Consider the following 26,236-nt stretch of genomic DNA (forward strand, 5'->3'; position numbering starts at 1 on the left):
TCTGTACATGTATTATGGTCTGGACACTGCAGAGTGTTAGGTGAGACCAGCTCTAGTCTCAGCTAGTGGATAACAAACATGAAACACTATTTAGCCATCAGGAGTCGTCTTGTCTCCTTGGAGACTCCCTCACAGAATACTGAGCTTTTTCAGATGTTCTCTAATCCTCCTGCCCCAGAACAATTAGTGAATTAATTAAGAGATTTACCTACGAGATGAAGCCAAAATGCAGATAACTAGTATTTTTAACACACCTTGCAAAAATACCAGCAGTGCCAACAGGAAATATTTGACACGAGCTCCTCAGGTATAGAAGCAAACACTCTAGATCCAGCTTCTTAAAGACAAAATTCTGTTAAAAAAGACAATATCAAGGTTGACGGGCCCCAGGGTTTGGAGCAGAGGGAGCCATAGGGGAGAAAAAAAGCAGCAATGGGAGACATCAAGGATGAAAGGGAGAATATTGGTCTTTTTTTGTTGCAGATAAATTGTCTTGACTGGCAACAGACCTTGGGGTATATATAAACCCTGTGCATGTCAATGAGCCAGCCACTGCCTGACTGCTGCAGGGTCCTCGGAGATAAGCTTTCGAAGAAATTTTTGTTCTGATCTTGAATAACTTTCTCCTTCTGATTGCAAATGTGTTGTTTGCAAGAGTGCTCAGAAATCACAGTGAGGGTGCAATATTAGGGCATTAGCTGAACCAAATAGAATATTTTGGGGCAGGCGGCATAGAGAAAGAGAGAGAGAGATTGTGTGTGTGCGTGTGAGACCTGACACTCTTTAGGGGCACCCAGAACGATAAGCCACCATGTTACCTCTCTGCCTCAGCAAGAGTGAGCTGTGTTGGAGCATAAACTATGTGACAGCTTCCTGTCATGGCACCAGATGTCTGCCTCACCAGCAAACTACCTGAGACTCTGTCCATCAGAATCTTGCTTTGTGGGTAGCATCCAGTGATTCCCCATTCTCCAGCGGCATCTTTCTGCAGGATCTAGTCCTTCTCATGGGACACTCACAGAAATGATTAAGTCTGCTTTCTCCAAAGAGACAGTGTACACACCAGCCTGTTGACTCACCAAGGACACGTGTTAACTTAATACACAGCACAGTATATAGTAAAACTTTGAATTGGTTTTTTATAAAGAACATAGGTGTAAATGATACTGAGCAAGAAAAAAAGGTAGATATTGTTACAAACAAAACAAAAGTAAAATATGCTTTTTTAGTGTCTAAGTTTAACAGATTATAAATGTGGTCTCAGACAATTCCTCACCTACTGTCAGTCCTGAGTCTTCAACCCACCCTGCTAAAGGATACAACTTTCACAGATTTCCAGAGCAATGACCTCTTTAGCCCCATAAGCAATGAATAACAAAGGGTTTTGCTCCCCTCCTTTGTATAGTACAGAAAACTTTTAACATTTCTTCTTCTGAAGTATCTATCCCCAGAGAATATTCTTCTCCTCTGATGTGTGTCTCTTCCCGTTGATTTCCCACCTCCCTGTTAACTCATACTGAAATGTAACATCCTTTGTCTCTGGCATCATCTTGCTCAATTTACATCAGAAAACCAGGCAAAAAGGCAAAACCTCATTCTTTAGTCTAGGATACAATTGTTTATCAAGTCTGCCCCCAATACACATTTTAGGAACGTATTTACAGCACACCTCACACACATCCATATCAGCCAATGGTATTCATGACCAGCATGACACCAACTTTTATAACACTTTTATAATACAATAATATTATATACAATTAGTTGATTCCATTGCTTATTCTTTGAGACTCAGACTCTCTCTTCTATTCTAGGAGTCATGACACAAATGGTCACACATCCATATAAAATGCATTTTGTCCCAATGCTGAGTTCCACATTCAGTAAATTTTACAAAATTAAAATGCCACCTCTTTAAAAGAAGGAACTTTTCTTCTGTGAATATGAATCTCAGCTGGCATCTAGGATCTGGGATTTGTATGTCCTGATCCTTCAACAAGATCTACTCAGTCAGACCCCTGCATCTGCAAACAGCCCCATTGACGATAAGGGGGCTCCACATCTGTGCAGATCAGCCTATGAGTTTGGAGCATAAGAATCCCAAGTCATCAGCTGAATTTTATGGTCAGAGGGAAAAGAAAAGGTCCTTGTATAATGTCTAGCAAGATCTCCAAAAGTACTAAGAGGTTTACGTTAAAAAATAAAGGAGGGGTTAATTTTTTGCAGCTTGTTATGACTCATCCAATTGATTATACAAGGAGAAAGAATGTCAAAGATTTGACCTTTTGAAATCACACATAAATAACTTCAAAATTATGTCACCAAAGATAGGAAATTCAGAGTTAAAGCTGAAACTTCAGTCTTAACTTGTGACATTTTGAGTCATCTTTAAAGAAAAAAAAAGATCTGGCTTTTGTCAGTTTGTATCACAACATTGGCAGTACGTAACAATAGCTGAGTTGGTGCTTATTAATTTTTCTTGCCTGCATCACATGGTTTTAAAATAGCCTTTGTAAGGTTAGAAAATCATATACAACACTATGATGACCTCATATATTTTGAACACTACATTAGGTGATTAAAACAGAAAGAATTTTTAAAAGAGAATTTAGTCCTGATCCTAAAGCTGGGATCAACTTGAGTGGAGTTTGCAGAACTGGGGACTTACTTTTCACCATATATTTAGTTTGTGTTCAACATTTCACTCTTGGTCAGTGAAATTAGACTATTCGGTTTTAATTTTGTTAGTAGTCAGTTTCACTTCCTAGTTCTCAAAGCCTACTACCAATAAAATGTTACCATCTTTGGGGTGAAAGCACTCCAAGGGAATATATTTTTTATGAAACCAAAGTGTTGGGATTAAACTTCCTGAGATGTCAATGTTCCTTTGTTATAGGAAAAAATATATTTTGCAGAAAGTTCTAAAACATGTATTATTTTCCAAAACTCCTGAGGGAATATGCTTATTCAGGCTTTAATTTTAAAAAATTAAAAATTTAAAAAATTGCCAAGGAATTCTGAGCTTCTGATCAGAAAGGCGGTGGCCATGAAATAGGAACTTCACAAATTTACAGGGAATTTAGGATTTATCGAATTCCCATTGAACTCCCAACCATGGAAAAAACATTGTACGGTGAACATCTTGTCACTTAGCAAAAGGAAAAAATATTTTGTAAGAACATAAAAAGTAAGTATTGTTTTCTCAAAAGTCCTGATGCCATATGCTTTTTCAGGCATAGTTACTGAATAAGAACAAAGGCACTTAAAAGGAGGATTCAATCACAGACTCAACCAATCCATTAAGTAAATGTAATAATATTTACTTAAATAACCCCTCTGGACTATGTCACAAAATAGGTTTATAACCTTTTAAAAGTGATCAATATCATTAAGTGCACAGACTCTAAGGATGACTAAAGAGCTAATTCAACCAATCAATTTTTCAAACTGCTCAATACCCAGGTACAGAATAAAAAGTGCAGATGATATTGTCATTGAAATACCATGGAGGAAAATTTGCCTTACAAGGCAAAGATACATTGACAACATTTAAAACTAAACACACATAACTTTGTCAACTTCTTCCAGAATGCACTTACACTAAGAGGGAACAACTAATATGCTATTTGCACAGTGACAGATACAGTATTTGATTGACTACTCCAATCTGTGATTTAGTTTGGCTGTTCACACTGAGCCCCATCAAGCAGAAAAGGTGGCTTTTGAGTATTTGATTCTTATTTTCATCAATCAGGCAGATGTTCACAACAGTTGTCAGTAATGAGTTCCGGAATCTATCTAAACTATATATGTGCACATATATATTCTGTTTTCATTATATAGTTAGGTCCTGGTGATTTATGTCACCTATCTATCTGTCAATCATCATGCGAAACAAGAAATAAAAAAAACCCAGCTATCTAGATTGTCCTATATTACAGAGGACCATGCAATAAGAAGGAAACAAACATTGACTCATTGTATGTTAAGTCTTCACCAGAACTTTTAACGGATGAGAATTTTAGAACATAATACATTGGATTGTATCCTGTGAAATGTGAGCAGCAAAATCAAATACCAAAAATTCTTGAGAAATTATCTTGTGAAAATCTAGTGAAATCTCATGGAATTTACACAGTGGCAGAAAGCAGCATTCATGATTGGCAGCTGTGTGTTCCCATCATTAATTATATCTCTCTATAGACAGTTAGCATTATTAATATTCCCCTGATTTAATTTCTTCCTGCATCCCCAATGATTCCTTCATACCACTGAAACTTCCCACCTGACCATTTCCTTTGTTTCCTTTTGTCACTCTGATCTTTGTACCATCTTCCCTGCCATCTTTTGTGCCTCCTCAGATCCACTTCTTCCAAGAAGCTTATCAAAGTGCATCCCTCCAGAGGAAGAAGTGTTATGGGAAAACATGTTGTTACACTGAAATGAGTTTAATTGTGTTATTATTTTTGCAATCCTTGGAGACAGAGCCATATCCTGCTCATCTGGTGCATTCTAAATTAGTGCTATTATGTTTGTATGGTTTAAAATAGGATGGGGACAGAGTTCTTCTCTGGGTTTGGCTTATGCCGTGAAATGTATGAAAGCTCTCACGAGCTTCCAGCAAGAGCCAATTTTATTTCAGTTACCTGTCTGAGAAATGCTTCTTTCTTCCTCCCTGTTTGTGGGATGTCCTTTCCAAAACAACACTGGTCCAAAGTCAAAGATGGGCAGTATTCAGTCCTGAAGAACTGACACATTTCAGCTCTGATGTCTCTTGGTTCTGCAAAGTGGCAGTGCAAGTCTATCCAACTGGAACCACCCTGGAGGATGTGGAGAATTCAGCCCGTAACACTGTGGGAATAGAAACGCTATTTCAGAACTCTTAGGGTATGTCTACACTACCACCCTAGTTTGAACTAGGGTGGTTACTTCCATGAGGAGTAACGGTAGTTCGAATTAGAAAGCCTAATTCGAACTACCTACTCCGTGCCGCGTGTAGCTGCGGGCACGAAGTCCACACTAACGGGGATTTAAAAATGGCAGCGCCCGGCAAGATGCAAGTGAAGCCTGGGATATTTAAATCCCGGGCTTCATTTGCAACTTCGAATGACTAAATTAACCACCCTAGTTCGAACTAGGGTGGTAGTGTAGACATACCCTCACAGAGGTTTTAAATGGCTCCATTTGAAGAGATAAAATTCCCATTTCTTTTACGGGCATTTCTTTTATGGGCAGCTTAAATAAAAAAGGTGGCTTTTTGAAGCTGCTTGAAGGTTTGAAATAATTACAAGGGGATCTGATGAAGAGGAAATCGTGAGCTTGAGGCTGGCAATATAGTCAAAGGTGAATGATAATGAATGGACCATGTGATGTGCCATTCATCATCCAGTTCAATTGTTTTTCACAATGCTCTGCATTTCATTGCGTGGCTATCACCATCACATGCATGGTGTTTATATATTCACTGATGCTTTTGAAATCTAGCACATATAGTGGTCAGGATACCTTTCCTTAATCCCAAATATTAACTTGAGTAGTACAACACTGCTCCAGGAAAGAAAGTCAGATGAAAAATTAGCATTTTTCAAGCTTTATGCACAGATGCCAATATATTAAAGTCACTGCAGCAGTTGCAACAGCCATGTTTCAGTTTTTACTATATATTTCAAATACTTTGCTGCTTCCCTTGGATCTCCCTGGCAATTACACAGATCTTTTCTGAGTTTGAATTGACCAATTTTTTTCATCTCCCTGTTTATAAGAGGGAAAGTGTGGTGTTTTAGATGCTGCTTGTAATTATTAGAACTGGGAGCACTGGCTGTTGGGAATCTGGAAGCACAGGAAACAGGAAGGAGGGTGGAGGAGATGGGCCAGGCCTGAGTGAGAGCTACAGAGGGGAGCAGCAGCAGCTTTGTAAAGAGGTTTCACCTTTGTTAAATAAAGGCCTGTTGAAGTTTGTTACTACCTTGCTTGCATGATACAATAGAAAGTTTCCCTCTCCAGATTAAATACGCAGCAATGGTCAATGCAAATCTGTTGATTAGCATTCATTATTTCTTTCTGCACATGATGTTGCTAACAGCAGGCAAGTGAAGTATGAAAGTGCGTGAGACGATGTACAGCAGCACTTGTGGTAATTTGTAAGATGTCGGAATATATGTGATCATTTAGCTGAATATACGTGATCATAAAGGCTGGCTTTATGTCCAGATTTTACAGGAGAGCTATAATGAGACAGAACTTCCACCTACAACCCTTCCACATCCATTTTAGATCTAAATCTGAGCAGACAACCAAGAGTTAACAAACAGCTTGCTCAATCTTCAGTGTAACTTAATGGGAAGTATATTAACTTGGACATTGCATGCTATCATTTCCAGCCCCAGCAACAGTCAGTTTATTTGAGGGGGGAGCAGCTGTATAAGTGACAGTGTAGTTAACAGAGCCGAATGAATAATTCAGAGCAAATAATTCAGCTGATGAATTTTCCCTATGCTGATTTCATGGGGCTTCTTACATGCTTGAAATGAAGCAAATGTTTTAATGGATCAGGGCTTTTTTCTCCTTACAAAGAGCTATTGGAAAGTCAAGGAACTGAATTCTGGACTGATTTACACTCAACACCACTCCCCTGACTTCCACAGGGTGACCCTGATTGGAAATCCTTGCAGAATTTGGCCATATGCAAAACTGTCAATGAAATCAAATAGAAGTAGGCATGAAAGATGCCTGACTGGAGGTGGGCAGATGAAATTATCTCCAGAATTTCTCAGGCCTGCTGAATTATCAGTCCTCACAGGAGAATGATGCTTCTCTTCTCAAGTAATCCTCTGAATCAAACTCGCTTTCCCGAGGATCATTTCAATCCTCAGTGAGGCCGACAAACTCTTCAGGACACTAGGCAAGGTGGAGTGGAGGGGGGAGGGGAGCTCTGTGCCCCCAGAAAGGGTGGGGCCTTGGGTGGAAGGGGAGGGGCTAAAACAAGCTTCCATCAGTCAGCCTCAGCCCTGCCTGGAGCATGCCACCTGGGGCTCCAGCAGTGATTTAAAGGCCTGGGGAATCCAGCTGCTACCACTGCCACAATAGCAGCATCAGTGGTGCCTGGGAGCCCCAGGCCAATTTCCATCCAGCACAAAGGACCTAGGCACTTTACTACTGGCAGCCTCCTGATATCCTTGTGTTGTATCCTCCATCTTTCTTGCCAGGATGACACCTTTTAGACACGGGGTAATCTAGGCCACGCTTAAGTGACGTAGGAGCCTTATAGCTCCACTTTTAAAAGTTACTTGTGCACTTAAGAACCAAAGTCTTATTGAATGCCAATGGGTCCTGGGCTTCTAAGTCACTTAAGCCTGGTCTACACTTAACAAATGTCAGTAAGGAGGGTGATTTTTAGACTGCACTGGGGTGGGAGGCAACACAGAAAAGATCAGTCTAGAAATGGCTTGGCTGCTTTACTCACTGGCTACCATCCTAACACACTGAGTTGTCTGGTTAAATTACATCACTTAAGCACACAAATGGCACAGACAATATGTACAACAAAATAACAGAAGCCACTATGTTTAACATCAAGAAACTAAGCCAAAGTACTTAAGACAGGTTGTGTGAAAGGCTTTAACCATATCTCAGATTGTGTCTAAAGCATATGTGCTTCTTATGGTGTAAACAGATGTGTGTGGAGGTGTCATTCTTGTGAAATGACAGATACTCCTGTATTCATTGGCAGCAGGGGTTCTCAGAGAGCATTTTCAGACATGTCTAACCCCTTCTGACAATAATGTGGCCTCCTTGGACAATGACAGATGTCATTTTGCTGCGTGCCAATAATCACCCACAATTTCATGGTGACAGCTGGGGCACAGCTTGGATCATCCTACTCCAGAAAACCGAAGCTCCTAAACACTTGAGTTAAAAAATATTCTGACAATTCTTAATCTACCAGAGTTGCCCTATGACAAGTACTTCCTAGGTCACATGCTAGAGAGCAGAGCTAGACTTGTGGTGCAATATACTGTACAACAGGAAACTACCACATTGGGCCTGACCAATGAGCCCCTCAGCTGATACTATGAAATTTAAATTTCACCCTAAGTAGCAAGATACTGTAACCACACACTTCAGATTTAGATATTTATTCAGGTTACCATAGAAAGTGTCGGTGAATGGAACGACAATAGTTCCCCGCCTTTGCTAATAGTTTTATTGTACATATAAATAAGGCATCATGATAACACTAAAAACAACGGATGCATGTGCAGGACAATATGTTACATTGGCTGGTTTATTGGTAGTCTAGAAGTAAGTAAATAATAAACTCTCTATTTTGGATGGAACAAATGAATATTTTGTTGGATTACAGAAGGTCAGACCTGATAGATGGAAGGATGGTCTATTTTTTGGCTAATGGACCTGGACAGCGTCCTTTTTAAAATGTAATTTCATTATTTGAAACAGCTAACATATGATACTCTGAATTCAAGATACGCAGACTTTCTAATGGACAGGAGTGTTCCTGTCAGACACGCCCACTCTTTAGCATAAAAGACAGGGGCTGATGACATCGCTGAAACCACAAGTACAAAAAGATGTCCACTCTTGAATAGGGAATCTGTGGCAGAGCTAAAAAAGAGAACTCATGGCTCCTGACTCCCAGCCCTGTGTGAGACTCATAAAACCCTCCTGCTTCCTCCCCATGAAATCTCACCTTGCCACCTGTCGGAAAACGAAACAAAACAAAACCCTGTTAAATTTGCTGTGTGGAATGCTCCTACACTGGGCAAAGAGACTTAAAGGGTGTTTTTAAACTTATGTGCTGCTATAATCAGGGCTGGTGACAGACTTCGCTGGGCCCTGGGCAATGTGTGGAGGAGGGGCTTGTTCCAGGGCACCCTGAAAGGGATGGGGCCTCAGGCAGAAGGGGCGAGGCTTGGGGCAGCAAGCCCTCAGTGCCACCAGGACTGCACTCTGCCTCTCCCAGCCAGTCTTTAGTGTCACCTGCACCCCACTGCATGGCGTTCTGGCAGTGATTTAAAGGGCCTGGGGCTCCGGCCATTGCTGCTGCTGCTGTGGTGGTGGCCAGGAGCATGGGGCCCTTTTAAATTGCCAGGCCCCTGGGCAACTGCCCCCTTTGTCTCCCTCATCCCCCCATTGGCGGCCCTGGCTATGATACTCACTTTGTGGGCCTCTTTCACCCCAGCCTGCAGACAGCAACATGAAACAATGTCTGGGAGCCCCTTATCTCCTCAGCGAGATGCTTTCCCATCCCGTGTCCTGCCTGTTCGTTAGGGCTTGTGCGCCTGACGAGCTAGTAAGTAGTCAGGGGATGGAGCTGATCAATTTGCTGCACTTGTTCAAAGGACGGAGTGTTTCCCCCAGGCTGCAGGCTCTAGAGAGTGGGAGTGACATTGTGAACCTAAGCCCATCCTTAGGACCTATTTATAAACAGGAGAAAGTCAAAATTAATGGTTTAAAATAAAACCAAGACCAGGTCAGAGTATAAACACGGAGTGGGGAGGGGATAAGCTTTTCCTCAAAGGGAATGTAAAAAAGGGAGTAAGTGAGAAAGTGCATAATAAAGGGGAGAGTCATTAAGTATAACTGGCCAGTTTTGGATGGTGCAAATCAACAAAGGTCCACCGATTTCTGAGGAGCTATGATGATTTATGCCAGCTGAGAACATAGGCCAGTAATCATAAAGGGAGAAGGAAAATAGTGAGTGGAAACATAGCAAAGGTGAGAAATCCACTTATTCACACATTTGATGGATAATCCACTAACAACAGCTGATGCTGGTAAACAGATAAAGAATATCATTGACATGGCATTTAAAGTACGACCAGTATTGCTTTGCGCATCGTCCTGAGGAATATGACACTGAATCTTTACTTTTACATGTAGCCCCTTGTCTGGTGACTGCTGGGGAGGATTACACTCATTGTATTGAAAATAAACCTCGACGCAGGGATGAGACACTTTCGCTATGATTGACCTTCAGCAATTTGTCCCATTGGAACTGAAGCTAGTAATTGCTGCAATTTCTGTCTCTAAGTGTCCTTTCTCTTCCTTCCAAACAGGTTGCACAGTCACTATGAACAATGGCCCAGCTATACTACAAAAAGGTAAACTATTCACCTTACAGAGACCGGATCCCATTGCAGATTGTGCGAGCGGAGGCAGAGCTCTCCCAGGAAGAGAAGGCCTATCTCATTGCTGTGGAGAAGGGGGACTATGCCAGTGTGAAGCATGCCTTACAAGAGGCTGAAATCTATTACAACATCAACATTAACTGCATGGATCCTCTCGGACGCAGTGCCCTTTTAATAGCCATAGAGAATGAAAACCTGGAGATCATGGAGTTACTGCTGAGCCACAGTATCTACGTGGGAGATGCTCTGCTGTATGCAATACGGAAGGAGGTGGTAGGGGCAGTGGAACTGCTTCTGAATTACAGGAAGCCAAGCGGTGAAAAGCAGGTTAGTCAAATATTCAGGCATGTAAGTTGATATTAGCTCATGGCTTGGTAAGAGATACCAGCTGATCGGAGGCTCCAGTGGGTCTGGACTGGTCACAGACTCACCTGGAGAAGGTCTGGTTATTCCTTGAATATGACATCAGCTTGGAAAATCCAGAGCACTTTCCCCTCTGATTCAGTTCTGAGCCAGTGTCCCAGTGTTTTGGGAGATGGTGTGGGGATACTGTGCTGCTGGCCATCCTGTCCTACACAGGAAACACAAAATGAAGATCTGAGCACGAGATGCTCTGGCCCTTTTTGTGCCAGCCCTGGTCAATTTCCAATCTGAATTATTGGATTCTGTCTTACTTAATTTCCCCCCGCACTTTTATTTTCAGATTGTATTAATTTTCTGTTCCCAACCTCATGATGTGTGCAAAGTGATTTATAGGTAGATAGATACTGGTGTAGCAATTTAATATTGCCTTTTTGAATTAAATTCCAGTATATAAATTGAAGCTACTGTTTTATGGATGTTAATAAATGGAATCACATGTTCAAGACAGACCCCAAGAGTGCAAATACTGGCCCATTGATTTCCACTTTTACACATGTGTGAGAGCTGTCATGGATTGGCACAGCATGGCCACACCAGCAAGCTGGCAATCGAACTGCAGACCACCCGAGCTAGGAGCATGGGTTGCTACAGTTTGAAATAAAGTACTGTACTTATGGGAGATAATAATTCATTTCTTCTGTGGTTGGGCAAAGGAGGGACACACCAGTGGGTTACGCATGTGCTTAGCATAATCACATGGGCAGTCCCACTGAAGTCAATGGGACTGGTCATGTGCTTAAAATTAAGCACATGCAAGTGTCTACAAGATTGAGACCTATGTCTTTGCCACATGAAGGTTACCTATTTTACTGCACAATGTTTTCCCCACATCTTCATGTACAAAAAAGGTAGCTGATAAATGAGCTGATTTGTGTACATAGTGTTAGACCCACTGTTGATTTTTGCCTGTCCTTTGGTTAGAACCTCTATCTACCTACCTACCTATCCATTTCAGTACCTAATTTCTGTTCTGAAATCCACAGGAACATGTTTCCTGTTGTATAAAAGAATTAAGGGATTAATGTGATTTAACCCTAAAACAGTTATTTTTCTTTAACAAGACTAACCCTACTGTGCACCTTTTTCAGAATAGTTCTAAATTATGCAAAGCAACCAATGAGGAAATATTCCAGATTATCGCAAATAACTTTGAAGGCTGTCCCACTAACAATTCAGAAAAAATAGCATTCCAGAAATCCCTTGAATACTAACTAGAAATATGTTGCTGGCAGATTAGCTATCTATCTATCTATCTAGCTAGCTAGCTAGCTAGCTAGATAGGATAATTTTCTGACAGTTAAATTGAAATACTACTTTTCTATTTTATCCTGATGTTCGTGTGTAGTCTTTTCTCACTGTTCTAGAAAGACTAGTTACCTTGTTCAGAGATATACCAGAATGACAGAAGGTAGCACAGAACTAAAGATAAACTTTACTGAAAGGGACTTCAGTCTTGTGGGAAAATGCTGAAGTTAAATGCATGTACTTTTGAATTATCATGAAAATAAAGCGTTGTGATTTTACGTGGACTTCAATAAGTTGTCTTGTAAACCAGAACTTTTTATTCCTAGTGATTTAAGTTGCTGTTTTAAGTTGACATAGCTCCACTGAGGTTAATGGAGCTATGCTGATTGACATCAGCTGGAGATTGAACCCAACATCTTGGCTGTGTCTAAACTGGCCAGTTTTTCTGGAAAATCAGCAGCTTTTCCGGAAAAACTTGCCAACTGTCTACACTGGCCGCTTGAATTTCCGCAAAAGCACTGACTTCCTACTGTGAGAAATCAGTGCTTTTTGCGGAAATACTATGCTGCTCCCGTTCGGGCAAAAGTCTTTTTCCGAAAGACTTTTGCGCAAAAGGGCCAGTGTAGACAGCAGAAAAGCGCGTCTAGATTGGCCACGGATGCTTTTCCACAAAAAGTGCTTTTGTGGAAAAGCGTCCTGCCAATCTAGACGCTCTTTTCTGAAAATGCTTTTAACGGAAAACTTTTCTGTTAAAAGCATTTCCGGAAAATCATGCCAGTGTAGACGTAGCTCTTTAGTTTAGTGCTACATTTCAAAGCACTAAATTGTCCCCAACTCTATCTTCTCCTTCTACATTGGCATTTATATTTGTGTGTGTGCGCGTGTTCCATTAATGACAGTGGGAACTGTGCATGTCTGTTAACGAAAACCAAATTTCATCCTGATATAACAGTTACATTTTACACAGATCAGAGCGGTAGCCATGTTAGTCTGAATCTGCAAAAGCGACGAGGAGTCCTGTGGCACCTTATAGACTAACTGAAGTGTAGGAGCATAAGCTTTCGTGGGCAAAGACCCACTTCGTCAGATGCACTTCGTCGATTTTACACAGAGATTTGCAAAATGTTCCCAATCAAATCCCCAAACACACAAAATACACCTGGCTCCAGTGAATCAGATCCAGATGGCACAAAATCAGATTCATGGCCAGATTCGTCCCCTTTCCTCAAGGGCAGAAGGAGAGCAGGATTGCCTATTAAGCTTGCAACTCTGCATTAAGACAACAAGTGTCACCAAAACTGGTAGAATCACTGCTGCGGTCAGAAAGGAATTTTATGCCCAGTGCACAGTTGGCCAGATGTATTCTGGGTTGTTTTTTGGGTGTGGTTTGCTTTCCTCTAAAGCATCAGACATTGGCCATGGCTGGAGACAAGACACAGTGCCGTGTAGATAGTGCTTGTGTTCATGTAACAATCTGCTCAAGCAGTAGTGTAGACCTGCCCTCTAATATATAACTGGTGCATCTTGCTTATATGCTCAGGGTCAAAATTATCCCCAGAATTTAGTTCAGGAAGGAATTTTCCCTAGGACAGAGTGGCAGAACTGTGTGTGGGAGGGCAGTTTCCTAGCTCTGCAGCATAGAGCATAAATGAATTGCCATTAGTATCATTGGGGAGTGTCTCACCTTAACAGTTCCCTGCCATTGCAGGTGACTCAGACATTAGGAATAGCTCAGTCTCTCCCTGCAGTATGCCACAGTTTAGTTTCCCGAGGACTGCAGTGCTTTGGTCTAACTCGGTTACGTCTAGGAACAGGGAATGTAAACCATGGCGACAGGACGGGGAACTCTATCCTGGGAAGCAGTGACTGAAAAGACTGAACATGAAACTCCCAGTGTGATGCTGTGGCCAAAACAGCTAGTGCAATCCTCCCATGCATAAGCAGGAGAATGTCGAGTAGTAGCGGAGAAGTGGTTTTACCTCTGTATTTGGCACAGGTGTGATGGCTCCTGGCATCCCATGTCAAGTTCTGGTGCCCACAATTCAAGAAAGAAGTTGATAAATTTGAGAGGGTTTAGAGAAGAAGCCAAAAGAATGATTAAAAGATTAGAAAAATCTGCCTTGTAGTGCAAGACTTAAGGAGCGCCATCTATTTAGTATTTAACAAATACTTGCTAATGGGCTCTTCAATCTAGCAGAGAAAGGTCTAACCCAATTCAATGGGTGGAAGTTGAAGCTAGACACATTCAGACTGGAAATAAGGTGTAAATTACTCCTTATTTCCAGTCTGAAATAACGAGTAATTAATTATTGGAAAGTAATTAATGATTGGAACAATTTACTGAAGGTCAAAGCAGGGTCTTCCTCATTGGCCATTTTAAAATCAAGATTGGATGTTTTTCTAAAACCTCTGCTCTAGGAATTCTATTGGGGAAATTCTATGACCTGTGTTATACAGGAGGTCAGACAAAATGACACAATTATCCTTTCTGGCTTTAGAACCTATAAACACACGGGATGAAATGTAACATACAGGAGGCCAGGCAAGATGATCTAGTGATCCCTCCTGGCCTTCAACATCCTGACAAAACATAGGTTTGTCACAAGCCCAGATTCATTCCTATTTTGAGCACCCCTAGGTCAGCATAAGAACTTATGTACAACTCAGGATTTATTAACCCTACCATCTCAGAATTTCAGGTTGTTCTGACGGGGTTCAGAGCCTTCTGTAGATCTCATTGGAAGTTTCCACATAGAAGGCTGCAGGATTGGGTTCTTAGCTCTTCATGACTCTCCATATGAAAATAAAGAATTGGTATACTATGCCTTTCATGTACAGTGTTACTGCATAAAATGAAAAAAGTGCCTAGTTAAGCACAGGAAGGACACGACTTACTGCATCAACCCACAAAGCTAATCCCAGAGCAGCCTGTGTCAGAACTCAGACTCCTTATATTAGCCCCAGGACAGTGCCAATGCACGTTCTCCATGATCCTTACTAGATCCTTCCTGGGAAAAGTCCTGAGGTGGCTCCCCATCAAATTTCTTTTAGAGTACCCTATAAATCTTTTTAGCACAGAACAGCAACTTAAGTTGAATTACATGCCTCTATATGCACATATCCAGGTCCTTCTGGGCTGTCATTACTATCCTGGCAGTGTCCTCTCATTCATGCTAAGGAAAAATAAAAATATTGTCCCTTTCTAACTGAACAGTTCCTGTAATTCAGGGTTTGCAGAGTGGTTTCTGCTTGGCTGAGAAATCAGTGACATACACTCAGGTTATTTTCTGAGTGCAATCTGTTTACTTGTACACAAGGGTTTGTTTCCCTGGACAGTGGCAGGCACAAGTCTGCATTTGGGCAGCACTTTTTTGCAAAAAACTGAAGTCAGGCCTGTTCCACAGAGAGGCTTTGTTTACTCAGCTTCTCTCCAGGGGCCAGAGAGAGAGCTCTGAAGCTCTGACCGCTCACTTATAGCTGCTTGACACACAGCCTTGTTCCAGCCCCTGAGTTATGAGCTTTGAAAACCCTCTTAGCTCCACACTATCTTGACACCTCTCTGTGGGCATCAGTTGTTTGGCCCTATAACAGAGTCTCAGGTGCTCCAGATGTTGGGCACAAAGGAGAATGGATTATTGCACCTGTCCACCTGAACAAGGTCTGTGACTGTCTTGATATGATGGCAAGCCACTAGTACCTTCCGGCATAGCTCATTAGAGACACATCATCTTTGCTTTTCTACAGACAGCCTGATGTGGTTTACCCTTTTGGTCTGAAAATACCGAGGCCAGGACTGTGACTGGCCTGGGCATGACTCCTCCTGCAAAGGGCCTACCCCTCTTCCTTTGGATAGCCAACTGAATGACTGCCACAACTGTAGTCACTGTGCACTGGGGAAGCACAGAGACTGCACCGTATAGAGCAGAAGAGGGAAAGGCTGAGGAGAGGACAGAAGCCAGCTCTTCCCACAAATGACCCACAGAGGGGACTGGACCTAGGGTTACCAGGTATCCTAGGCTGAACCTAGGGTTACCAGGTTTTCAACATCTGCTCAAAAAAGGGATCCTGGCAGCTCTGGTCAGCATCACTGACTGGGCTGTGAGCTGTCCGGTTGGTGGTGCCGTGCCCCAGGGCATGTTCCCACTCCAGCTCCTACATTCAGAGGCAGCCAAGGGGCTCTGCACACTGCTCCTTCCTCAAGAACTGCTTCTATTGGCTGGGAACCTCAGGGGTGGTGCCTGCAGCCTGGGCAATGCACAGAGCTGCCTGGCCATACTTCTGAGTAGGGGCCAGAGGGGGGATGTGCAGCTGCCCCCTGTACATCAACCCCCTGCCCTCTGATCCCCTTGATCCCAGCCTGGAGCACCCTAACCCCCCATCCTCGGCCCTGTCACAGAGCCTAAACCTCCAGCCCTCATCCTGACATGCAGTGCCTCAGTGCTCCATTCCAGCCAGATCCCACTCCCGCCCTCTGAGCCCCTTGGTCCCTGCCCATAGCATCCTCCTACACCCCAAACCTGCCATTCCCAGCCCCACCCCAGAGTCTGCAACCCCAGACAGAGCTCTCACACCCCAACCACCTTCCCCAGCCCTGACCCCCCTTGTGCACTCTGAACCTCTCAGCACCAGCCCAGAACCCCATCCTGCACCCCAAGTCCCTCATCCCTAGTTCCACCCCAGAGCCTGTACCCCCAAACCAGAACCCTCATCCCAGCCTCAGCTTGGAGCTCTCTCCTGCACTCTGAACCTCTTATTCCCAGTGCCACCCCAGAGCACCGCCCCCTCCAGCCAGAGCCTTCAGCTCCCTGATCCAGCCTGGTGAAAATGAGCAGAGTAAGTGCGGATGGGGAGAGCAAGTGACGGGGAGATAGGGGTGATGGAGTGAACAAGGACAGGGCGGGGGTTGAACCAGGGTGTTTGGTTTTGTGAAAGTAGAAAGTTGGATCAACCAGCTCCCGAGAGGGTTGGACGAGCTCTAATGCATGGTCTGGGCTGGACACCCCTCTAACACACAAGGCCACTCCCTATGGAAGTTTGGCCCTACCTTCAGCGCAGCCTGGGCCTATATAGAAATATCTCCAGGCAAGTTAGGTCTGTAGTAGTTTAAAAAACAGGGCAAAGGCTTTTACGTTTTGTTTGGTTTTTCTCCTGTGAGAGGGTCAGGGCCCTATCCATGCCTCTCACAGCCTGATTCCAATCCGTGAGCTGACTCAGTAGCAAATGGCTTCATATGCCGCTACTAAACTCACCAGGCAACCTTTTCTCCTCACGCTTTTGTTAAACCATAGTTTTGACGTTAAGCTGCTGTTTTGTGAAAGCGCTATGACAATTGCAGTGATATGTCATGTGCCAGTTACTATAACAACACACTTCTCCAGCGCAGCGGCTTGGCTCGTGTCAGATGTGGTTGGAGAGGAAGAAATGAGATTTTGTTTATACTGGAAGTTTAGGCGAGACAGGGCCAAGCAAAAGCCTCTTTGGGGGAACCTACATAGTACATTCAACTGAACAACAATGTGCTAAAGTAGCTCTGTTTCCTTTCATGTTCACCTCCATGAAAACCTGGTATTTCTCATAAGGTCTCTTCAATCTGATCACTACAATGGATAGCCACAGTTTTCTGTGCACTGTGTTGCAGGTCTCGAGATGAAACCATTAAAGAGACTCTACCAGTTATACACAGAATAATTCCATTGCTAACAATGTCACAGCAGTTGTGACCTACAATGCATATTTCTGCAAATTTTGGGTTCAGCCACAGCGGTATCAGGACTTGGACCTTTGTTTTTAATCAATGGAGAGAGTGTAGGGGAAGGCTGATGTTTCCTTCCTAGTACAGGATAACATCCATGCTCACGAAGGACCCTATCACTGGGACTTCCAATGTGAATTACGATAAAACAAATTCAGGCCCCATTCATTCTGAATGGTATTGTTCATATAGGGATTTAATGTAGCTGAATGAATCCACTTCAAATTCACGTGTTTAGTTAAATCACATTTTCCTGGATTTCCACATGTAGACAAGTCTGTAGGTGCCATCTGTGTGGGTATTAATTGCACTTACAAAAGAGAAACCACTCCTTTGAAGATTTACATTATACAGTTTTGTCCATATTAATCTTAATCTTGGAAACAACGGCATTTCCAGATAACTCCCTCACTGAAGGCCTTATCTTTCAGTGAAACCCACAGAACACAATAGGAGTCCTTCCATTGACTTAACAGATTTTGAATTAGAACCTATGAGCGTTCCATTTTTTTTAATGGATTCCTATGTGATTTTTACAGGATAATGCAGGGGCTTTGTTAAGTGCTTTGTGTAGCTCTTAGTGTAAATACATGCAATTTGCATGAGTCTTTCATTAATTGTAACTCGTGACAGTCTGTTCATTTCTACTATAAAATGTACAATCTATGCTGAATTCTGAACCCTGTTTCTGTCCTTTAAGACTTATCTAAGTTATCTGGATTCATTTTTTGTCCAGAGTCCAACCATAAACATTTTCCTGGGTAGCTGTTTTGTTCATGTCAATCATGGGTGACATCAACTGTTGACATAAAGATGATATTAACATCCCTCTTGTATCTGCCATAATTAGTAATTTGCCCATGGCACTGGCTCCAAATTAATCTGGTTCACAAGAGGGACCGAAATGCAATGTCTCATCCATAAAAAAACAGAAAAAAAGTGTTTTCAGTATTGATGATTATGATGAATTAGTTTCAAAGGTCAAAAGGCTTTATAAGTCAATGAGATCTCAAGAGACACCAATCCCTGTATCTTCCAAAGAAAAAATATTGCAGAAAGAAGCCCAGGGGAAAATTGTTTTTGCAGAATATACTGTAGGAAATAAAAGGCCAGATTTAGGATCTGTGTTCATAATCCTCAGACACCTGCTAGACGTAGGCTGTTAAACTTTATAACATTTGCTAACTTAAATTTGACCTTGAAAATCCTGTTTCAAATAAGCTGAAGAGTAAAAAGTCTATCTTAAATTATGTGTTAGTAAATACAATAGATCAGTGACCCCAAGGAAATCTTTCATGAACCATAAATGAAATGCTACAATAAACCTTTTGATTCTTTCCAAAGCCAGGTATTTCTTTCATTGAGGGTGTTTTCAGTTGAGTAGCCATAATCATGTATGGATCTTCTCCACTAAAAAAGCCAAGAGAAAGGGTTCTGTAACCTTTCCACATGCCTTGAACTGAGCAACAGAGTAAGTAACGATGCTTATGAAAATGAAGGCTACAACACAGATACTGCAGAAATGACTGTGATATAAAAACTTGTTAAGAATGAAAAAATCTTGGAAACCAGTAAATTAGGTAGGACTTCTACACAGTGAGAAGACTGAGGGTCTGAACTGTCCACTCTTTTCAGTAGCCATAAGAAAGATCATGCCTTATATTTATTTCCTGTAGAAAAAGAAATTATTATTGCCACTGGCCTCACTAAAGTATTAAGTAAGAATAGAGATCTATGGAGTTTACAGCATTATGGTACCAAACTCTGTTATTCTTAGCCAGTAAACCATGGAAGAAATAAATGTGGGAATGGGGATCATGGAAGGGCAAGGCAAACAGATGTGCAGTACACATAATGATCCATGTAGTGATTATGATAGAAGCACAACTTCCGTATTAGTTTGAGGACATTTAGTTCTAGGGAGTACGAAGCCTAAATGTGACCATCCATCCAGGAATATCTATGTCCTTCATCACTGTATCAGAGCATCTGGGACAAGAGTTTCTGTGTCAGAGGAAAGATTTAACAATAGTCAGAAGGGTTTAGAGTCAAAGTTATCCTAGAGAAGGTTCAGAGGGAACTGTGATGCTAGAAGGAAGTTTGCCATAGGTACTTGGTATGGAAATATTTGAAGGCACCATGAAAAAAAAAGCCAAAAGTGGTTGTTTCCACTCAGATGCCTAACAGCTCTGCTAGCATCCAAGCTTTCCATTATTTTGATTACCGTAGTAAGAGTTCACCACTATAGCTAGCAATGGGCATTTAACCGGGAAAGCTGCCACAGAAACGGAGTCCATCTAATTAAACCAACAGCAGAGTAATTTAAGACCACTTCATTTAATCATAATGCAAATCATGAAAAAAACCCCTATATTTTAAACCTAATAGCAGGTAGCAAAGATTGGCTGTGAGGAAGAACCAAGGAACAACATCCTCAGGGCGATATACCACAGGGTGCATGCCCAGCCTCATCATGGTTCGCTCCAGGAACTGCCTGGACTCTTTACTTTTAGGCTATGTCTAGACTGCAGGCTTCTTTCGAAAGAGCCTCTTTCGAAAGCATCTTTAGAAAGAGGCTCTTTCGAAAGAGCACGTCTAGACTACAATGCGTGGATCGAAAGATCGATCCGCTATTTCGAAAAAGAGCGTCCAGACTGCTGGACACTCTTTCGAAATTCAAAGCCACCCGGAACTGCTTCTGCCAGGGCATGGGGGCAGCATTTCCTTCCGGGTGCTGCCTGCCTGCCCTTTGCAGAGACGCGTGGTTAAAGGGACACTCCTGAACACCCGTTGCTCTGCTCCTGCAGCTGCCTTTGCTGTCCCTTGAGGAATTTTGCAAGGCATTGCAGTGCTGCTTTGGAGTGCTCAGCTTCCTGGGACACCCCAGCAGCTTTTTTCTTGTGAGGTTTTTCTGCTTGCAGACCCTTATTTTTGGCATGGAGCCAGAGCTGCCCCTGGGCAGGCGATGGCCCCACACCACCATACTGCAGCTGTTGCTGCATCTTCGTGAGACAATCATGAGGCTCCTTCCCGAGCTGGACCCAGACCAGAGGGACGAGGGGTTCCCCCGTCCGGCAGCCACACTGCCCTTGCCTCCGAACTTTTTCGTGGACAGGCGTGTTTGGAGGTTTGACACCAGCTCTGACTGGTGGGACCGGCTCGTGATGGAGATCTGGGATGACCAAGACTGGCTACGGAACTTCCGCATGAGAAAGACCACTTTCCAGGAGCTGTGTACCTGGCTCGCCCCTGCTCTGCAACGGCAAGACACCCACCTGCGGCCCGCCATCCCCCTGGAAAAGAGGGTCGCCATTGCCCTCTGGAAGCTGGCAACCCCTGACAGCTACCGCTCCGTGGGACACCAATTTGGCGTGGGGAGATCTACTGTCGGGGCCGTCTTGATGGAGGTAAGTCATTGTCTGGGGACAGTCACAGTTTGGGGTGGGGGGAAGGGAGACTGTCAGGAAGGGCCAAGTGGAGTGGGAGTGGGAGTGGGAGTGGGAGTGGGAGGGAGCTCCTCCACTCACCCTGAATTGTGGGGGGGGGTTCTGAGGAGGGGATTCCCGGGCTGTTTGAGAGGGAAGGTGGGCGGTGGGTTCTCCTCCTAAGACATAAGGCACCCCTTCTAACACTTTGTTGTCTGTCTCGTTCTGCAGGTGGTGAGGGCCATCAATTCTGAGCTGCTCAACAGGCTCATCTGTCTACCGGATCTGGACAGCGTCATGGCTGGCTTTGCTGCCCTTGGCTTCCCCAATTGCGGAGGAGCGCTCGATGGGACACACATTGCCATCCGTGCACCGCCCCATCGAGCAGCCCAATTCATCAATCGAAAGGGCTACTTTTCTATGGTCCTCCAGGCCCTGGTTGACCATCGTGGACAGTTTTCGGACATTTGTGTTGGGTGGTCAGGGCGGGCACACGATGCCTGCATCTTCAGGAACTCGTACCTGTACCGGAGGCTTCAGGCAGGAACATTTTTCCCCCATCGCCAGTTTGCGGTTGGGGATGTGCACATGCCGGTGTGCATAGTGGCTGATGCCGCCTATCCCCTGATGCCGTGGCTGATGAAGCCCTACACCGGCCAGCTGGATGCGAGCAAGGAGCTGTTTAATGCTCGCCTTAACCGGGCTCGCAACCAGGTCGAATGTGCGTTTGGCCGTTTAAAGGGCAGATTCCGGTGCTTGCTCACACGCCTCGACATGGGGGAGACCAACATCCCCGAGGTGGTGGCCGCGTGTTGCGTCCTCCATAACCTCGTGGAGAGGAAAGGGGAGGCCTTCCTACCAGGGTGGGGGAGAGCTGCTGATGCCCAGGAGAGGCTCTTTGCCCAGCCCCGGACAGCTGCCATCCGCCAGGCTCACCGGTCTGCAGTTGGCATCCGGGAGGCTCTCCGGGAGCAATTCTCCAGTGGAGGCCACTGAGTGCACTGAGGGGCTTCTGCCTGGGGACTGAGCCCTGGCCCCCAATAGAAGCTTCCCTCCACAACCCATCTCCTGACCCAGTTTGGACACATCACTTACACCAGGGTGTGTTTCAAAATAAAATGTTCTCTTTACTTATTTATAATTTTGTAAATATTATCAAACAATGTGGCAAACATAACAAAAATTGTCTTCATTTTTGTTGTTGCCAAACTATATACAATAAACAAACAGTTCCTTTAACCCTTTGTTTGTTCTTTAACTGGGGTGATGGGGGTGATTGAAACCTGGAGGGGGGAAGGGGATCAGGTTGAACGGGGCTTGGCAGATTTCCCTTTCCTGGCTGGGCCTCGTGTTTGGGGTGCTCCCCGGCTACGGGATCGGGTGATGCACCTGTCGGTTGGCTGGCTGCTGGGGGGCTCTTGGGACGTGGAAGCCTGGGGGAGAGGAGGGCCAGGGGGAGAGAGGGGCTGGGGAGCTGGGGGGGCTGGGGGAGAGGGAGGTCCAAGGGGGGAAAGGGCTGCTGTTGTGGAAGGGGGGTTTGGTCGGGTGGGGTCATGGGGTGCTGGAGGAGCAGGACCAGGCACAGCAGCAGGCAAGCCGCTGACCTCCCTCAGGGTGGCGTACAGCACCGTGCGCTGCAGGACCAGCTCATTCATGAGCCGATCACGCCACCGCTCCTCTGCCTCCGCCCTCTGTAGCAGGATGGCGTTCTGCTCCTGCACAGCCTCGACGTGCTGCCGGAGGATGTCGGCGTAGACACGCCTGTGTCTGCGGCTCCCATGTCTCCGAGATGGAGATGGAGGTGGGGCTGGGGTGCTGCGGCCCTCTTCCATGGCTGGTCCGGCTGTGGAGGAAAAGAAGAAGACACAATCAGTCCTATAAACTGGACTCTGTAGCACTTACAATACTAACAGGATGGTTTATTAGGGGATGAGCTTTCCAGGGCCAGACCCACTTCCTCAGATCAGAGTAACACGGCTACATTTCTATCACAATCAGTCATGTGTGCAACAGCTGTCCAAAAGGGCATGCCCTCTCCCTTGAGACAGGGGAAGCAGACATTCTGAAGGTCACACTGTGTGTGTGTGTGTGTGTGTGTGTGTGTGTGAGACCTGGGCATCAGCCTGAGCATGACAGGTTTCCCTTGTGCATCACCCACTGTGCACCCACCCACCTACCTCCCCCCCCCCCCAGGTGTGACACAAACTCACTGTACTCACCTGCTGCTTCCTCTCCCGCGCCAGATGACGCCTGGGAGGCCTCAGAGGTCTGGGTGACTGGCTCCAGGGTGAGGGTCGCCATCTCCTTGCTGTCCTCCTCCTCTGGCACCATGTCCCCGTCTCCAGACTGCTCTGGGTCCTGCTCGGGAGCATCCACCACGGGGTCTGCCAATCCAGACTGGACGAACCGCTGTGGTGTGCGTGCTTCTGCACTGCCACCCAGGATCTGGTCCAGCTCTGGGTAGTAGGGGCAGTAGTGGGGGGCTGCCCCAGAACGGGAGCTCTCCTCCCTGGCTTTGGCGTAGCCCTGCCGCAACTCCTTCACTTTGCAGCGCACCTGGTCCTTGGTGCGGGGGTAGTGGCCCTTCTGGGCCAGGGCTTCAGCCATGCGGCCATAAATTTCGGCGTTTCGCTGCCGGCTTTTGAGGGCCTGTAAGGCCTCCTCCTCTCCCCACAGCTCCAGCAGGCTCTTGATCTCTGCGCCGGACCAGGATGGTGCCCGGCGCTTGGAGCCCTTGGCTGGGTCCCCAGAAGGCTTGGAGGAAGGGCCAGGACGCTCTTGGGGCTGTGACATGCTGCAGCAAGGTCGCCGTGTGCTCTGGCTCCTTGTCTGCAACAAGTGGCGGTGAGGGTGCGCCTGTCCCTTTAAGGAATGGCTGTAGCCAGGAACCACAGACGTGCAACCCATGGCCCAGATTGTCCACCAGGGCTTGTTCCTGGAGGCCAATAATTTCGAAAGAAAGGGCTCCCCCCGTCCAGACTCACGTTCTTTCGACGGATCTCCCTCGAAAAAGGCGTTCTTCCTCGTGAAACGAGGTTTACCGCCGTCGAAAGAAAAGCCGCGTTCTTTCGATTTAATTTCGAAAGAACGCGGCTTGAGTCTGGACGCAGGGGAAGTTCTTTTGAAAAAAGGGTACTTTTTTCGAAAGAACCCCTGAGTCTGGACACGGCCTTAGTGTCCGTCCGCTCTATATAATATATTCAAGTCCCTTCTGCCAAAAACTGTACAGATGAAACACTCCCTGCCTCAAAAACAGGCAAAAGGGTCAGGGAATTGGAACTATAATGGGCACTGCACTAGGAACTTTACTCATTTGAGAGAGTGTTCCTAATACCTCAACATGGCCCTGTGTCACTTGCTAGCAGCACATACAAATAATTGTCATTGATCAATCTGTTTGTTATGTGAACATATGTTATGTCTCCCAGCTCCCCGGCAGTGGTTTCTCCCTGGGTCTCCATTGGGGCGGAGTAGTGGCAGCCTTCTGGAACTTCAGCTCCCTCTATCTGGGATGCGGGCTGTAGCAGAACTGGAGCTCTGTCTAGAGATCCTTCCCCTTTGCTGGCCAGACTGAGATGCTCTCTGGCCTTTTATACTTCCCCAGCACTTGGAGCATGCCCAAAGGGGTGGGACTTCCTCCGCCCACAGGGTTTCCCCCCCTGCTGTTCTACTGTGGGGTATGCACACCCTGTCACAGGTCCAGTCACATTGCAAGGCACCAGCTCACAGGTGCTTTTGGCAGTATTCCTTTAGGTCTGCTCAGACTACCAGATATACTCATAGCTAACCTTGAAGTTCACCTGCCCCCACACTGTGACAATAACTTAAACCTTCCAATGCCTCCTATGCTGGCTTTGTTAATGACAAGACATTTCATTCCTTCTGACTCTGGGGCTGAGAATGTTATTTCAGTGATACTTCCCACCAATGTTCCCTCTAACTTTTTCCATCCATGGACAGAATAAATTTTTATGTGCACCAAGGCATGCTGTTGGCTGTGGGCACTTTGCCAATCAGGTAGGTGGCATTTAAATCTCTCCTGGGTGGCCGCCGAAGCACTCAACTTATGGGGAACACTGTTTCCCACCTCTATTTACCAGTTAAGTGGAAATCCTGCAGAGACTGTCCAATGGCCATTCTCAACTTGACTCTACCTTAAAGGAGTGTGTTGGCACAGCAGCCAAATTGAGATGTTTCAGGGCAGCATGCATCATGGGCATGTGAGCAGGACTCGGGTGCTGCATCTGAATATTCACCATGCAGAAAGAAAATGCCAAAGTTCTGATGCTATTGGTGAGTCAGATCTTGTTCCAGACGTATTTTAAAATGTGTCATTAACTATGTGGTTTTGAAATGATAACAATAAAACAAAGTAAGAAAGGTATTGGATAAATGATACAAAGAAAGATCTTCCTCATTTTGATTTTTCAAATTGCTATTTTTTGTCAGAAGTGATGCTGTGGCCTTTTCACTTTGTAGTATCAAATTTCATGTTATGTATTGTAATAACAACCACCACTTGCTTAGCCTAACAAAATCAAATGAGTGGCGGGCTATGGAATTTGTACATTTTGAGATCTGCTTTGTGGAAGACCATTGGGCAGAGTCAGACTGTATAAAGTCCAGCCCTGAAGTGACCACAGAGTTTGCAATGTTACTTTGTCATCAAAACTGAAATTTATAGAAGTATGGTTAAGTGGGAATTAAAAACAAAACAAGCCCCTTTTCTAAACAAAAGCTGTGACATATTTCATCACTGAAACACAACGATTCATACCCTGCTTGCATATATTAACAAATTACAGGCAAAAGCATTCTACATACAAAGAAGATGACATAAAAGACCATAGATAGCACTGATATTAAATTGTATTAGCACATCTTGTCCTTGTTACCATTTTGTCTGATTGAGAATATGTAGGTCAGGTGAAGCCATAGAAAAAGGCTGGAAATGCAATAGTCTTTTCTGAGTAAATCTTTAAAAAAATTGTAAATAATAATCATGAAAAGTAGATGTCATTTCGAGCTATGCCTGATAATTTCTTCAAATTGCCAACCATTCAGTATTTTTACTTCAGCATGTCTGGGTTTCTAAAAATGCTTAAAATGTACAATGTGTAAAGTACAATGGAGCTCCAAAACCTTTTGGATAAAGTCCAAACAGGATTGGAAGCGGTAGGCCCTTGAGCAAGATGAATTTCCAACTGTTGAAAAAACAAAAGCCTACAGTTGTCAGGTTTTAG

The 26,236-nt window shown here is 44.6% G+C and overlaps 1 protein-coding gene across 1 annotated transcript in view; it reads left to right on the top strand.

Annotated features, from left to right (window-relative positions):
* TRPC5 (transient receptor potential cation channel subfamily C member 5) overlaps positions 1–26,236 on the top strand; it is a 157,631-nt gene that overhangs the window by 41,640 nt on the left and 89,755 nt on the right. Inside the window, exon 2 of the mRNA XM_075940904.1 lies at positions 10,077–10,475. Coding sequence (XP_075797019.1) covers positions 10,098–10,475 — 378 coding nt within the window. The 5' untranslated portion in view covers positions 10,077–10,097. The remainder of the gene's footprint in view (positions 1–10,076; positions 10,476–26,236) is intronic.

The sequence above is a fragment of the Pelodiscus sinensis genome, chromosome 13 (genome assembly GCF_049634645.1).
Source record: "Pelodiscus sinensis isolate JC-2024 chromosome 13, ASM4963464v1, whole genome shotgun sequence".
NCBI classification, from domain to species: domain Eukaryota; kingdom Metazoa; phylum Chordata; order Testudines; family Trionychidae; genus Pelodiscus; species Pelodiscus sinensis.